At 54.8% G+C, this 13,599-nt stretch overlaps 1 protein-coding gene across 1 annotated transcript in view; it reads right to left on the reverse strand.

The window, feature by feature from the left end:
• The window catches only part of PRDM12 (PR/SET domain 12), a 44,271-nt gene extending 31,770 nt beyond the window's left edge, over positions 1 to 12,501 (reverse strand). Inside the window, exons 1-2 of the mRNA XM_085613967.1 lie at positions 11,737 to 12,501; positions 8,303 to 8,493 (exon numbers count right to left, since the gene is read on the reverse strand). Of these exons, the coding sequence (XP_085470093.1) occupies positions 8,303 to 8,493; positions 11,737 to 11,962 (417 nt within the window). The 5' untranslated portion in view covers positions 11,963 to 12,501. The remainder of the gene's footprint in view (positions 1 to 8,302; positions 8,494 to 11,736) is intronic.
• Between the last annotated feature and the right edge of the window lie 1,098 nt (positions 12,502 to 13,599).

Raw genomic sequence — 13,599 nt, forward strand, 5'->3', positions numbered from 1 at the left:
GGCCCCCTAGCCCATCTCTCTAGTCTGTCTCCTCTCCTCAGCCTCTACCTGTCTTCTCTCAAAGGCAACCTCCAGTCGGTCTCCTCTTCTCAGCAGCCTGGAGTCTGTCTCCTCTCCTCAGAAAACCCTAGCCTGTATCCTCTCCTCAGCAGCTTCTATCTAGCTTGTCGCCTCTTCTTAGCAGACCCCATCCTATCTCCTCTTCTCAGCAGACCGCAGTCTGTCTCCTCTCTACAGCAGCCTCTAGTCTGTCTAATCTCCTCAGCCACTACCTGTCTCCTCTTCTCAGCAGCCTCCAGTCTTTCTCCTCTCCTCATCCTCCTGTCTGTCTCCTCTATTCAGCAGCCTCCAGCCTGTCTCCTCTACTCAGCAGCCTCCAGCCTGTCGTCTCTCTTCAGCAGACCCCAGTCAGTCTCCTCTCCTCAGCAGCCTCGATCCTGTCTCCTCTTCTCAGCAGCTTCCTGCCTGTCTCCTCTCCTCAGCAGCCTCTTGCCTGTCTCCTCTCCTCAGCAGCCTCCAGCCTATCTTCTCTATTCAGCGTCCTCCAACCTGTCTCCTCTCCTCAGCAGCCTCTAGCCCGCCTCCTCTCCTCAACCTTTAGCCTGTCTCCTCTCCTCAGCAACTTCTAGCCTGTCTCCTTTCCTCAGCAAACCGCAGCCTGTCTCCTCTCCCCAGCAGACCCCATCCTATCTCCTCTCCTCAGCAGCCTTCAGCCTGCCTCCTCTCCTCAGCAGCTTCCAGTCTGTCTCCTCTCCTCAGCAGCCTCTAGCCTGTCTCCAATCCTTGACAGCCTCCCACCTATCTCCTCTTCTCAGCAGCCTCCAGCCTGTCTCCTCTCCCTCCTCTCCTCAGCAGACCATAACCTGTCTCCTCTCCTCAGCAGCCTTTAGCTTGTCTCCTCTTCTCAGCGGCCTCTTGTCTGCCACCTCACCTTAGCAGACTCCAGCCGGTCTCCTCTCCTCAGCAGTTTCCAGCCTGTCTATTCTCCTCGGCCTCTACCTGTCGCCACTACTGGGCAGCCTCAAGCCTGTCTCCTCTCCTCAGCAGCCTCTAGCCTGTCTCCTCTCCTCAACAGCCTCCAGCCTGTCTTCTCTTCTCAGCAGCCTCTAGCCTATCTCCTCTCCCTCCTCTCCTCTCCTCAGCAGACCCTAACTTGTCTCCTCTCCTCAGCAGCCTTTAGCCTGTCTCCTCTTCTCAGCAGCCTCTTGTCTGCCACCTCACCTTAGCAGACCCCAGCTGGTCTCCTCTCCTCAGCAGTTTCCAGCCTGTCTATTCTCCTCGGCCTCTACCTGTCGCCACTACTGGGCAGCCTCAAGCCTGTCTCCTCTCCTCAGCAGCCTCTAGCCTGTCTCCTCTCCTCAGCAGCCTCCAGCCTGTCTTCTCTTCTCAGCAGCCTCTAGCCTGTCTCCTCACCCTCCTCTCCTCAGCAGACCATAACTTGTCTCCTCTCCTCAGCAGCCTTTAGCCTGTCTCCTCTTCTCAGCAGCCTCTTGTCTGCCACCTCAACTTAGCAGACCCCAGCCGGTCTCCTCTCCTCAGCAGTTTCCAGCCTGTCTATTCTCCTCGGCCTCTACCTGTCGCCACTACTGGGCAGCCTCAAGCCTGTCTCCTCTCCTCAGCAGCCTCTAGCCTGTCTCCTCTCCTCAGCAGCCTCCAGCCTGTCTTCTCTTCTCTTCTCAGCAGCCTCTAGCCTGTCTCCTCACCCTCCTCTCCTCAGCAGACCATAACTTGTCTCCTCTCCTCAGCAGCCTTTAGCCTGTCTCCTCTTCTCAGCAGCCTCTTGTCTGCCACCTCACCTTAGCAGACCCCAGCCGGTCTCCTCTCCTCAGCAGTTTCCAGCCTGTCTATTCTCCTCGTCCTCTACCTGTCGCCACTACTGGGCAGCCTCTACCCTGTCTCCTCTCCTCAGTAGCCTCCAGCCTCACTCCTCTCTTCAGCAGATAAACCTGTCTGCTCACCTCAGCAGCCTGTAGTCTGTCTCCTCTTCTCAGCAGACCCCAGACTGTCTCCTCTCCTCAGCAGCCTGTAGTCTGTCTCCTCTTCTCAGCAGACCCCAGACTGTCTCCTCTCCTCAGCAGCCTCTAGTCTGTCTCCTCTCCTCAGCTGCCCCCAGCCTGTCTCCCTTCCTCGGCCTCTTTCTCCCTGGCCCCTGAGCAGTCTTAGTTGAGACACGTCAAGGGGCCCCTGGGTGTCGGGGCCCCCGTTAGAGTTTTGTTTAATTACTGAGTGTCGTTTGATGTCAGTGGCGACAGATTCGCTCATGTATGACCCCGTCCCCCCAGAAAGCTGTATTCATTTGCTGCAATTACCAGCCCCCCGAGGCTCCGTCTGACACACACATGCCGTGGTCCTGGGCTCCGGAATCCCCAGATCTGGTGCAGGAGGGGCTGGGGTTGAGAACCCTTCCTCCCTGCTTCCCGCAGAGGCCAGCCGCAAAGGGTGTGGGGGGGGGGGGAAGGGCTAGGGGGGGGCTAGTGCTGCCTACAGAGTCCAGGGGGCAGAAAAGCGAAGTCTAGAAAGGTCTGAAACACCCCACAGCCATAGGGCCGAGGAGCGCTCGTGGTAGGGGTGAGTCTGCCATCCTCTGCAGGGAGCGGTAAATACCGCTGCTGGTAACTCCGCCGGAGAATGTGTATTTACCATACAGCTTTCTTTCCCTATTGGAAAGCGCTCTGATGCCCACGAGCTGAGTCCAAGGTGCATAAAGTCACAAAATAAATTATGTAAATAAATGCGGTCGTGGTGACTGGTGCAATAGGCGCACGGTGAAACGGGCAACCACGGAGGTAACTGAAGACTCCACAACCAACTGTCAAATATCAGAGCGGCTTTACACGTCTGAGTTTGGAGGGAACCAGAGGAGGTAAAATAAAAGGTGTTAGTGTGTGTGTGGGGATACAGAAAGCGAAGGTAAAGGGAGTAGTGAGGTCACAGAGAATGATCGTCATATGTTTGCCGCCAGACGATTCTCTACAGAAATGACTCCTGCGCCATCTAAACGGCATCTGTCCATCAGAATACATGAATTACTCCTGCGTCTTTCAAAACGGTTTCTGTGCACCAGGATACTTTACTCCTGTACCGTGTAAAGGAGGCTCTATTCCTAAGGATACTTTACTCCTGCATCATCTAACAGGATATGTGCATTAGGACACTTTACTCCTGCACCGTGTAAAGGGGGCTCTGTTCCTCAGGATACTTTACTCCTGCATCATGTAAACGGGGCTCTGTACATCGGGATACTTTACTCATGCACCATGTAAAGGGGGCTCAGTGCATCACGATGCTTTACTCCTGCACCATGTAAACGGTGCTCTGTACAACAGGATACTTTCCTGCTGCACCGCCTAGAGAGGTTCTGTTCCTTAGGATACTTTACTCCTGCACCATCTAACATGGCTATGTGCATCGGGATACTTTACTCCCGCACCGTGTAAACGGGGCTCTGTGCACCAGGATACTTTACTCTTGCACCATCTGGACAGGTTCTGTTCCTTAGGATACTTTACTCCTGCATCATGTAATCGGGGTTCTGTGCATCACGATGCTTTACTCCGGCATCATGTAATCGGGGCTCTGTGCATCACGATGCTTTACACCTGCATCATGTAAACGGGGCTATGTGCATCAGGATACTTTACTCCTAAGCCGTGTAAACGGGGCTCTGTGCATCACGATGCTTTACTCCTGCACCGTGTAAACGGGGCTCTGTGCATCACGATGCTTTACTCCTGCACCATGTAAACGGGGCTCTGTGCACCGGGATACTTTACTATTGCACCATCTGGACAGGTTCCGTTCCTTAGGATACTTTACTCCTGCATCATGTAATCGGGGTTCTGTGCATCACGATGCTTTACTCCGGCATCATGTAATCGGGGCTCTGTGCATCACGATGCTTTACACCTGCATCATGTAATCGGGGCTCTGTGCATCACGATGCTTTACTTCTGCACCGTGTAAACGGGGCTATGTGCATCAGGATACTTTACTCCTGCGCCGTGTAAACGGGGTTCTGTGCATCACAATGCTTTACTCCTGCACCGTGTAAACGGGTCTCTGTGCCTCACGATGTTTCATCGTCTCTCTACACATGTCTCTCTCTGTATATGTGCCTGTGTGTGGACCCCCTAAAGACGTTTGGAGGGGCTGTGTGCTTGTACGTGTGTGCTAAGACTGTACACGTGTGTGTATGAGGGTGAACATGCGTGTGATATTTTTGTTCATGTATGAACATCCCATCGCCCTGCAGACGTCTGCCCTCCTATGTGTGAACACGTCCTTTCCATGTAGACGTGTGTCTGCGCATAGCTTCACAAAGTAATATATGCCTGCGTGTGTTTTTGGGCGCGGATATGTGTGTGTGGAATTATGTGTGTGCCTGGGAATTTGTGTATATTTATTTGTATAGGACTCGAGATGTATGTGTGGGGCTGTGTGCATGTGTGTGGTATTTTGTGCAAGTATGTGCATGTCTCCTCACCCAGTATGCGTATGTGCTTGTTAATGTATGTTTTCTACCTCAAAGTATATGTGCATATCTTCTCTGTGTGCTTCTGCGTTACTGTCTCCAATCCCTACAGCTACATCTCTGCATATGTGCACGCATATTTACTGTGGGAGTCCATGTGTGTGTGTTCATGTTTATGTGCCCGGTTGTGTGTGTGTGTGCAAATGTATCCGTTTCATGTACAGATATGTGTCTAAGTATATTGTCTTTCTGTGTGCGTCCACATCTGTGTGCACGTGTGTGTTTGTGTCACAATGTCGGGCCTGCTGGTTGTTGCTCTAAGACTAAGACTAGACCATATGGCCTGTGGAGATGATCCTATCTGCGTGTGTGCATTTGTGTGTGACTATGCGTGCAGGTGTGTCTGCATCACCACATATGGCCCCTTACCTGACATACCGGTTCTTATTCTTGCACAAGCTGTAACTGTGTGTGTGTGTGTGAACATATTCATGTGTGTTTGTGTCTCCATGCCGGCTCCCTTACCTCCCACATCAGATTGTTGTTGTGCTCTGGTGAGATGAATGTAAGCGTGTGTGCACGTGTGTGTGTTTTCACACTCATCCATGTGCGCTTGTGTCACCATGCGGCTCCCTTTCCTCCCACATCACGTTGTTTTTGTGCTCTGGTGAGATGAATGTAAGCGTGTGCACATGTGTGTGTGTTTTCACACCCATCCATGTGCGCTTGTGTCACCATGCGGCTCCCTTACCTCCCACATCAGATTGTTGTTGTGCTCTGGTGAGATGAATGTAAGCGTGTGTGCACGTGTGTGTGTTTTCACACTCATCCATGTGTGCTTGTGTCACCATGCCGGCTCCCTTACCTCCCACATCAGATTGTTGTTGTGCTCTGGTGAGATGAATGTAAGCGTGTGTGCATGTGTGTGTGTTTTCACACCCATCCATGTGCGCTTGTGTCACCATGCGGCTCCCTTTCCTCCCACATCACGTTGTTTTTGTGCTCTGGTGAGATGAATGTAAGCGTGTGCACATGTGTGTGTGTTTTCACACCCATCCATGTGCGCTTGTGTCACCATGCGGCTCCCTTACCTCCCACATCAGATTGTTGTTGTGCTCTGGTGAGATGAATGTAAGCGTGTGTACACGTGTGTGTGTATTCACACTCATCCATGTGTGCTTGTGTCACCATGCGGCTCCCTTTCCTCCCACATCACGTTGTTGTTGTGCTCTGGTGAGATGAATGTAAGCGTGTGTTCACGTGTGTGTGTTTTCACACCCATCCATGTGCGCTTGTGTCACCATGCGGCTCCCTTACCTCCCACATCAGATTGTTGTTGTGCTCTGGTGAGATGAATGTAAGCGTGTGTGCACGTGTGTGTGTTTTCACACTCATCCATGTGTGCTTGTGTCACCATGCCGGCTCCCTTACCTCCCACATCAGATTGTTGTTGTGCTCTGGTGAGATGAATGTAAGCGTGTGTGCACGTGTGTGTGTTTTCACACTCATCCATGTGTGCTTGTGTCACCATGCGGCTCCCTTACCTCCCACATCAGATTGTTGTTGTGCTCTGGTGAGATGAATGTAAGCGTGTGTGCACCTGTGTGTGTTTTCACATCCATCCATGTGCGCTTGTGTCACCATGCGGCTCCCTTACCTCCCACATCACGTTGTTGTTGTGCTCTGGTGAGATGAATGTAAGCGTGTGTGCACGTGTGTGTGTTTTCACACCCATCCATGTGTGCTTGGTTCACCATGCGGCTCCCTTACCTCCCACATCAGATTGTTGTTGTGGGCTGGTGAGATGAATTTAAGCGTGTGTGCGCACGTGTGTGTGTTTTCACACCCATCCATGTGTGCTTGTGTCACCATCACCATGCGGCTCCCTTTCCTCCCACATCACGTTGTTGTTGTGCTCTGGTGAGATGAATGTAAGCGTGTGTTCACGTGTGTGTGTTTTCACACCCATCCATGTGCACTTGTGTCACCATGCGGCTCCCTTACCTCCCACATCAGATTGTTGTTGTGCTCTGGTGAGATGAATGTAAGCGTGTGTACACGTGTGTGTGTTTTCACACTCATCCATGTGTGCTTGTGTCACCATGCCGGCTCCCTTACCTCCCACATCAGATTGTTGTTGTGCTCTGGTGAGATGAATGTAAGCGTGTGTGCATGTGTGTGTGTTTTCACACCCATCCATGTGCGCTTGTGTCACCATGCGGCTCCCTTTCCTCCCACATCACGTTGTTTTTGTGCTCTGGTGAGATGAATGTAAGCGTGTGCACATGTGTGTGTGTTTTCACACCCATCCATGTGCGCTTGTGTCACCATGCGGCTCCCTTACCTCCCACATCAGATTGTTGTTGTGCTCTGGTGAGATGAATGTAAGCGTGTGTACACGTGTGTGTGTATTCACACTCATCCATGTGTGCTTGTGTCACCATGCGGCTCCCTTTCCTCCCACATCACGTTGTTGTTGTGCTCTGGTGAGATGAATGTAAGCGTGTGTTCACGTGTGTGTGTTTTCACACCCATCCATGTGCGCTTGGTTCACCATGCGGCTCCCTTACCTCCCACATCAGATTGTTGTTGTGGGCTGGTGAGATGAATTTAAGCGTGTGTGCGCACGTGTGTGTGTTTTCACACCCATCCATGTGCGCTTGTGTCACCATGCGGCTCCCTTACCTCCCACATCAGATTGTTGTTGTGCTCTGGTGAGATGAATGTAAGCGTGTGTGCACGTGTGTGTGTTTTCACACTCATCCATGTGTGCTTGTGTCACCATGCGGCTCCCTTTCCTCCCACATCACGTTGTTGTTGTGCTCTGGTGAGATGAATGTAAGCGTGTGTTCACGTGTATGTGTTTTCACACCCATCCATGTGCGCTTGGTTCACCATGCGGCTCCCTTACCTCCCACATCAGATTGTTGTTGTGGGCTGGTGAGATGAATTTAAGCGTGTGTGCGGACGTGTGTGTGTTTTCACACCCATCCATGTGCGCTTGTGTCACCATGCGGCTCCCTTACCTCCCACATTAGATTGTTGTTGTGCTCTGGTGAGATGAATGTAAGCGTGTGTTCACGTGTGTGTGTTTTCACACCCATCCATGTGTGCTTGGTTCACCATGCGGCTCCCTTACCTCCCACATCAGATTGTTGTTGTGGGCTGGTGAGATGAATTTAAGCGTGTGTGCGCACGTGTGTGTGTTTTCACACCCATCCATGTGTGCTTGTGTCACCATCACCATGCGGCTCCCTTTCCTCCCACATCACGTTGTTGTTGTGCTCTGGTGAGATGAATGTAAGCGTGTGTGCATGTGTGTGTGTTTTCACACCCATCCATGTGCGCTTGTGTCACCATGCGGCTCCCTTTCCTCCCACATCACGTTGTTTTTGTGCTCTGGTGAGATGAATGTAAGCGTGTGCACATGTGTGTGTGTTTTCACACCCATCCATGTGCGCTTGTGTCACCATGCGGCTCCCTTACCTCCCACATCAGATTGTTGTTGTGCTCTGGTGAGATGAATGTAAGCGTGTGTACACGTGTGTGTGTATTCACACTCATCCATGTGTGCTTGTGTCACCATGCGGCTCCCTTTCCTCCCACATCACGTTGTTGTTGTGCTCTGGTGAGATGAATGTAAGCGTGTGTTCACGTGTATGTGTTTTCACACCCATCCATGTGCGCTTGGTTCACCATGCGGCTCCCTTACCTCCCACATCAGATTGTTGTTGTGCTCTGGTGAGATGAATGTAAGCGTGTGTGCACGTGTGTGTGTTTTCACACCCATCCATGTGTGCTTGTGTCACCATCACCATGCGGCTCCCTTACCTCCCACATCAGGTTGTTGTTCTTGCACAGGTCCACGTGCTCTGGGGAGATGACTCTGCCCGTGAAGGGCCCCATCTCGGTGCCAGCTTTGATCCATGTCTTTGAGAAGATCCCGAGGCCTTCTCCGGGGATGGAGCTCTGGGCGATGATGACTTCGGTGGGCAGCACCAGGCTGGACAGCTTCTGCACCTCTGAGGGGAAAGGATGGAGAGAGAGGGTCACGCTGTGTGCCAACGGGCGTCAAACCTACCTCGGGCGGTGTTCACCCCCTGTGTCAGACCTACCTCGGGCACCCCCTGTGTGCCAACGGGCGTCAGACCAACCTCGGGTGGTGTTCACCCCCTGTGTCAGACCTACCTCGGGCACCCCCTGTGTGCCAACGGGTGTCAGACCAACCTCGGGCGGTGTTCACCCCCTGTGTCAGACCTACCTCGGGCACCCCCTGTGTGCCAACGGGCGTCAGACCAACCTCGGGTGGTGTTCACCCCCTGTGTCAGACCTACCTCGGGCACCCCCTGTGTGCCAACGGGTGTCAGACCAACCTCGGGCGGTGTTCACCCCCTGTGTCAGACCTACCTCGGGCACCCCCTGTGTGCCAACGGGTGTCAGACCAACCTCGGGCGGTGTTCACCCCCTGTGTGCCGACGGGTGTCAGACCAACCTCGGGCGGTGTTCACCCCCTGTGTCAGACCTACCTCGGCACCCCCTGTGTGCCAACGGGTGTCAGACCAACCTCGGGCGGTGTTCACCCCCTGTGTCAGACCTACCTCGGGCACCCCGTATTTGCCAGCGGGTGTCTGACCTACCCCGGGCGGTGTTCACCCCCTGTGCCCCGACAGGTGTCTGACCTACCCCGGGCGGTGTTCACCCCCTGTGTGCCAACGGGCGTCAGACCAACCTCGGGTGGTGTTCACCCCCTGTGTCAGACCTACCTCGGGCACCCCCTGTGTGCCAACGGGTGTCAGACCAACCTCGGGCGGTGTTCACCCCCTGTGTGCCGACGGGTGTCAAACCAACCTCGGGTGGTGTTCACCCCCTGTGTCAGACCTACCTCGGGCGGTCTTCACCCCCTGTGCCCCGACGGGTGTCTGACCTACCCCGGGCGGTGTTCACCCCCTGTGCCCCGACCGGTATCTGACCTACCCCGGGCGGTGTTCACCCCCTGTGCCCCGACCGGTATCAGACCTACCCAGGGCGGTGTTCACCCCTTGTGCCCCGACGGGTGTCTGACTTACCCCGTGCGGTGTTCACCCCCTGTGCCCCGACGGGTGTCAGACCTACCTCGAAGCCGCCGCTGCCCCCAACAAATGCATCGCATCGCAACGTTTACTTTACTAAAATCTCAGCCTCATTGGGGCAGTAGGTGCTGTAGACTTTCAACATATATTCAGTGTTACGATAGCACTGTAGTCTTGTACACCTTTACTTTCAGTGAGAAATACAACTCTAGTCTGTTCCAGAACATAAAACCCCATAATATAATATATCTGCACCCACCTGTTGACCGCCCCCACGCCCTATCGATCTTCGTGGCATTTTTAAGTCGAATGGTCGGTAGTGGGTAAACCTTCTGTCACGGAAATAGATCCATTTGAGTGGCCGCGTAGGCCGTCCCTTCATTCGCTATTAGCGGCCTTTAATGCTCCAATATACGTATGTGGATAGAATGTGTTTTATATAGCGCTTATAACTCTAGCCTGGCCGATTGCAGGCGCTGAATGGAAGAGGTGAGAATTATAGACGTTTTAATGACACTCTGGATATAGGCAGACAGGCAAACATACATGCTCGGTGTGTGTAGCAGTGACTTAATTTAGTAAAGCCTTTTTAATAAGCGCCGTTTATCATCCCGCGCGGTTCCCACTCCCCACTTGTCCATGAAGCGCGCGCTTCTTGCAGCCTGGCGCGCAGCGCGCAGGTTTCGACCTCCGCCTCTTTCTCCTTCACTGCCCCTCTTCTTTTACTACACCCTGTGTAACTTCAATCCTCCCTTCTTCCCATACACCCCACATCAAGCCCCAATCACACCGCCCTCCCTCTGCGCCCCCGGAAAGCTCCGAATCCCGCAGGGTAAAAGGCGCCTGTGTCCCCCTAAGTCCCGCCTGGGAAAACACTGCAAGAAAGGGGGTCAGATGAGTGAATAGGAGGAAAAGCGAGAGGCACAAAACATGGGCAGGACCCGTCGCCTTCCCGGGCAGTGGGGGCCCTCCCGGCAGTGGGGGCCCTGGAGCCCGTACCTGGGAACCAGCGCGGCGGGAGTGCAGCCTGGGAGCCCGGGTTAAACGGTGTCCGTTTCTGCACATCCAGCGATTTGTCACGGCGCGCCATTGACGGGCATTCTTCGGGGGCGCCCCAAAAGGAACGGCTAATTTCAAATTCATTAGGCTGGCAAGAATGGCGCGGCCATAAAGGGGCGCCCACTGTGGGCACGACTTGTTTAAAAGCGCAGGAATCCAGCGCCTAAATGGGCCGATTACGCGCCTGACATGCGCTGAAAGGCCCAGAATTAGGCTTCACAGTAAATTAAGACAGGAGCAGGGTGGGTGAAAGGGACCTGCCGGGGGTGCCCGGCCGGGCAGGGTGATGAATGGCTTCTGGGGAGCGCTGACACGTCCCACAGAAAAGGCAGCGCCTTCTTAGAAATTCATGGGCCGCGCCGGAGCCTTCGCGGGTCAAGCGCGAGTTAACTAAATGATTCCTTTTAAGATCGCTTCTTTTGCAGTCAAGTGGTATTACACGCCTAGAGACTGCCATAAAGGGCTCCACGGAAGGGTCTGCCATGGGAGAGGAGAGTAGAGGGGGTCCCTTGGGAACGGAGGCAGGGTGGGGCTGCTTGGGGGCGCGGGGATCACAGGCCAGGTCCTCCCATGGCTCGTTTGCGCGCTGGGACGCACGATCTGTAAAACCCAAAGGGTGTGTCCGTGAGCTCTCGGTGGCCTGCAGGTGCCCCGCTAAGAGTCACCTCTCGCCACAGACAGACCTGCTACGTCTGGTGGTCTGTAGATCCAGGTGCAAATCACTTCCCATAGAGTAGGAGGTTAAATTGAACGAGCCAAGTGGCTGCAAGTGCGTCTATACCTGCGGTCGGCAGTGCTACATTCAGAGACCTGTAAAGTATCTTTACGCGCATTTTCTTTCGCGACCCCCCTCTCCCCACACACACACGTCCCAGGCCTTGGGCTGAAGGTTCCGCTGGAGTTTGTGTGACCAGGTAGACGCCTGCTCTGTACGGGCTGTGTCGCCAGGGTGGGGGTTCAGGTGCCTTTACGCGCAGCTCCATCGGTGGGCTCGAGAGCCCTCGCGCTCGGTTACTCACACACACGTATCCACTTCACGCGCTGGTCCCTCGGGGGCCTGGTCATTATTTTGTGATAGGGATGGCCAGGGACATGCCCCCTTCACATGGACCCCCACCCCCGGGGCCCGGTACTCACCACCGGAGAAGGACTGCGCCAGGACCTCGGCTGTGAAGGCCGTCTTCGGGCTGGTGTGGGCTGTCTTCTCCTCGAAGAGCTGCTCCCCAAGGACGTTCCTCCACCTGCCGTAGAGGAAGCTGTGCAGGATGTCCGAGGTTATCATCTCTGCCAGGGAGAGGCCCTGTCCCGGCTTCAAGCCCCCCTTCAGCACCAGGGTCTCCGCCGGCAGCACGGAGCCCATCATGGAGCCCTCTGCTCTGGCACAGCGCCTTGACGTGGGCACAGTCTTGAGGAGGCAGCAAACCACCGGGCCTCGGGGTGGGCGCAGCGCCTTGAGGGGGGCACAGAGCCTTAAGGTGGGCGCAGCGCCTTGAAGTGGACGCAGGGCCTTGAGGTGGACGCAGGGTCTTGAGGTCTGGCACAGAGTGCTCGGGGCCTTGTTATGTGTGCAGTGCCTCGAGGTGGGCGTAGGGCTTCGAAGTGGAACACAGCGCCGCAGGTAGGCGCAGGACTTTGAGACGTTACAGTTAGCTTTGAGGTGGTCGCAGAGTCCCGGGGTGATTAGAGGAGCGCTGAGGTGGACAAACTCTATGAGGTGGGGCAAAAGGGGGGACGGGGGGGCAATGAGCTGCTTCTTCAAAGTTGTTTTTGGTGGAGGTGTGGCTGGATGGGGACAGAGGATGGCTGGCTTCCAGAACGCGTGGAGAGGGTCTCCCTGGTGCAGAGGGGCTCCTGGTGCAGAGTCGGCTATGGCACACACCGCTCCTGCCTCGTGCTGTTGAGGTGTCTGGCAGACTTCCCCTGGCAGCTCCTCGGCCCCTTTTATACGAGCCTCTCTGACCCCCCTAATTGGCTGGTAATCACCCCTTACGTTGGCAGATACTTGCTCTGGGAAGAAAGAGCCCAACCTTCGGAGCTGCCCCCTCCCTCTGGGAGGAGGAGGGAGGGCGGATTTGAGAGGGGGTCTCTGCAGCAGCCCCTCGTGTGGAGGGAGGGGAGGGCGCTGTTTGGACACCTGCTGACTGCACACACGCCGCCCCCAGGTTCCACTGACCAATGCGGAGAGGCTCAAACTCCAGCAAGTCACATCTGATGAGTGAGGGCCTGACAAAGAGAGGGTCTGTGGTGAAAGGGGTGGCCACATACCCACGCATTTCAACAGTCGAAAATGTACTCGTTACTAAATAGCAGGTAACAGGTGCCGGGGGAGGGCGCACGCACTAAGGGAGACAAAGGTCAAAGGCGCCCTTTCTCACCCGAGGACCGGCTTCCTGCAATCACTGCCCAACCAATGCCCGCCAGCCGGACAGGGTCCGTGCTGCGAGAAGTGCGCCTCGAGCCCCCCAAACTGGGCGCAAAACTCGCATGTTTGGTTCTCTGCCCGCAAAAGAGACCGAAAGGAACACCAGCCTGTCCTCGAACTCTAGAGCGCATTGATGGCAGCACAAAGCGCCTAGAGTTCCACCTGGCCGGGCAGAGGGTCGAATCCGCCGGCCTTCACGTGCTGGTAGAGGTGTGATTGACACCCTAAAAGAGCTGTTCTTTGAGGGTGTCTGATTTGTGGGCCCCCAAGAGCAGCGCTGTACTTCGTTACTGTACTTCGTTACTCCTGCTTCGTTACTTTTACTTCGTTACTCCTGCTTCGTTACTTGTACTTCGTTCCTCCTGCTTCGTTACATGCTACAGAAGGACAGGCGCGGGCCCCAGTAAGAACACACAAAAGATGGTGAATAACAAGCGGATGTCGGCGGGGTCCCGGGATGGACGTCCGGGCGTCGCGTAAAAGCGCTTTAGAGGCTGCATAGAGCACTTTAATAAGGGTGACGGACGAGGCCGGAGGAGGGAGCCGGGAAGCGGTTCTAATGCGCTTTAAGGTGCCTG

The sequence above is a fragment of the Triturus cristatus genome, chromosome 1_2 (assembly GCF_964204655.1).
Source record: "Triturus cristatus chromosome 1_2, aTriCri1.1, whole genome shotgun sequence".
Lineage (NCBI taxonomy): Eukaryota > Metazoa > Chordata > Amphibia > Caudata > Salamandridae > Triturus > Triturus cristatus.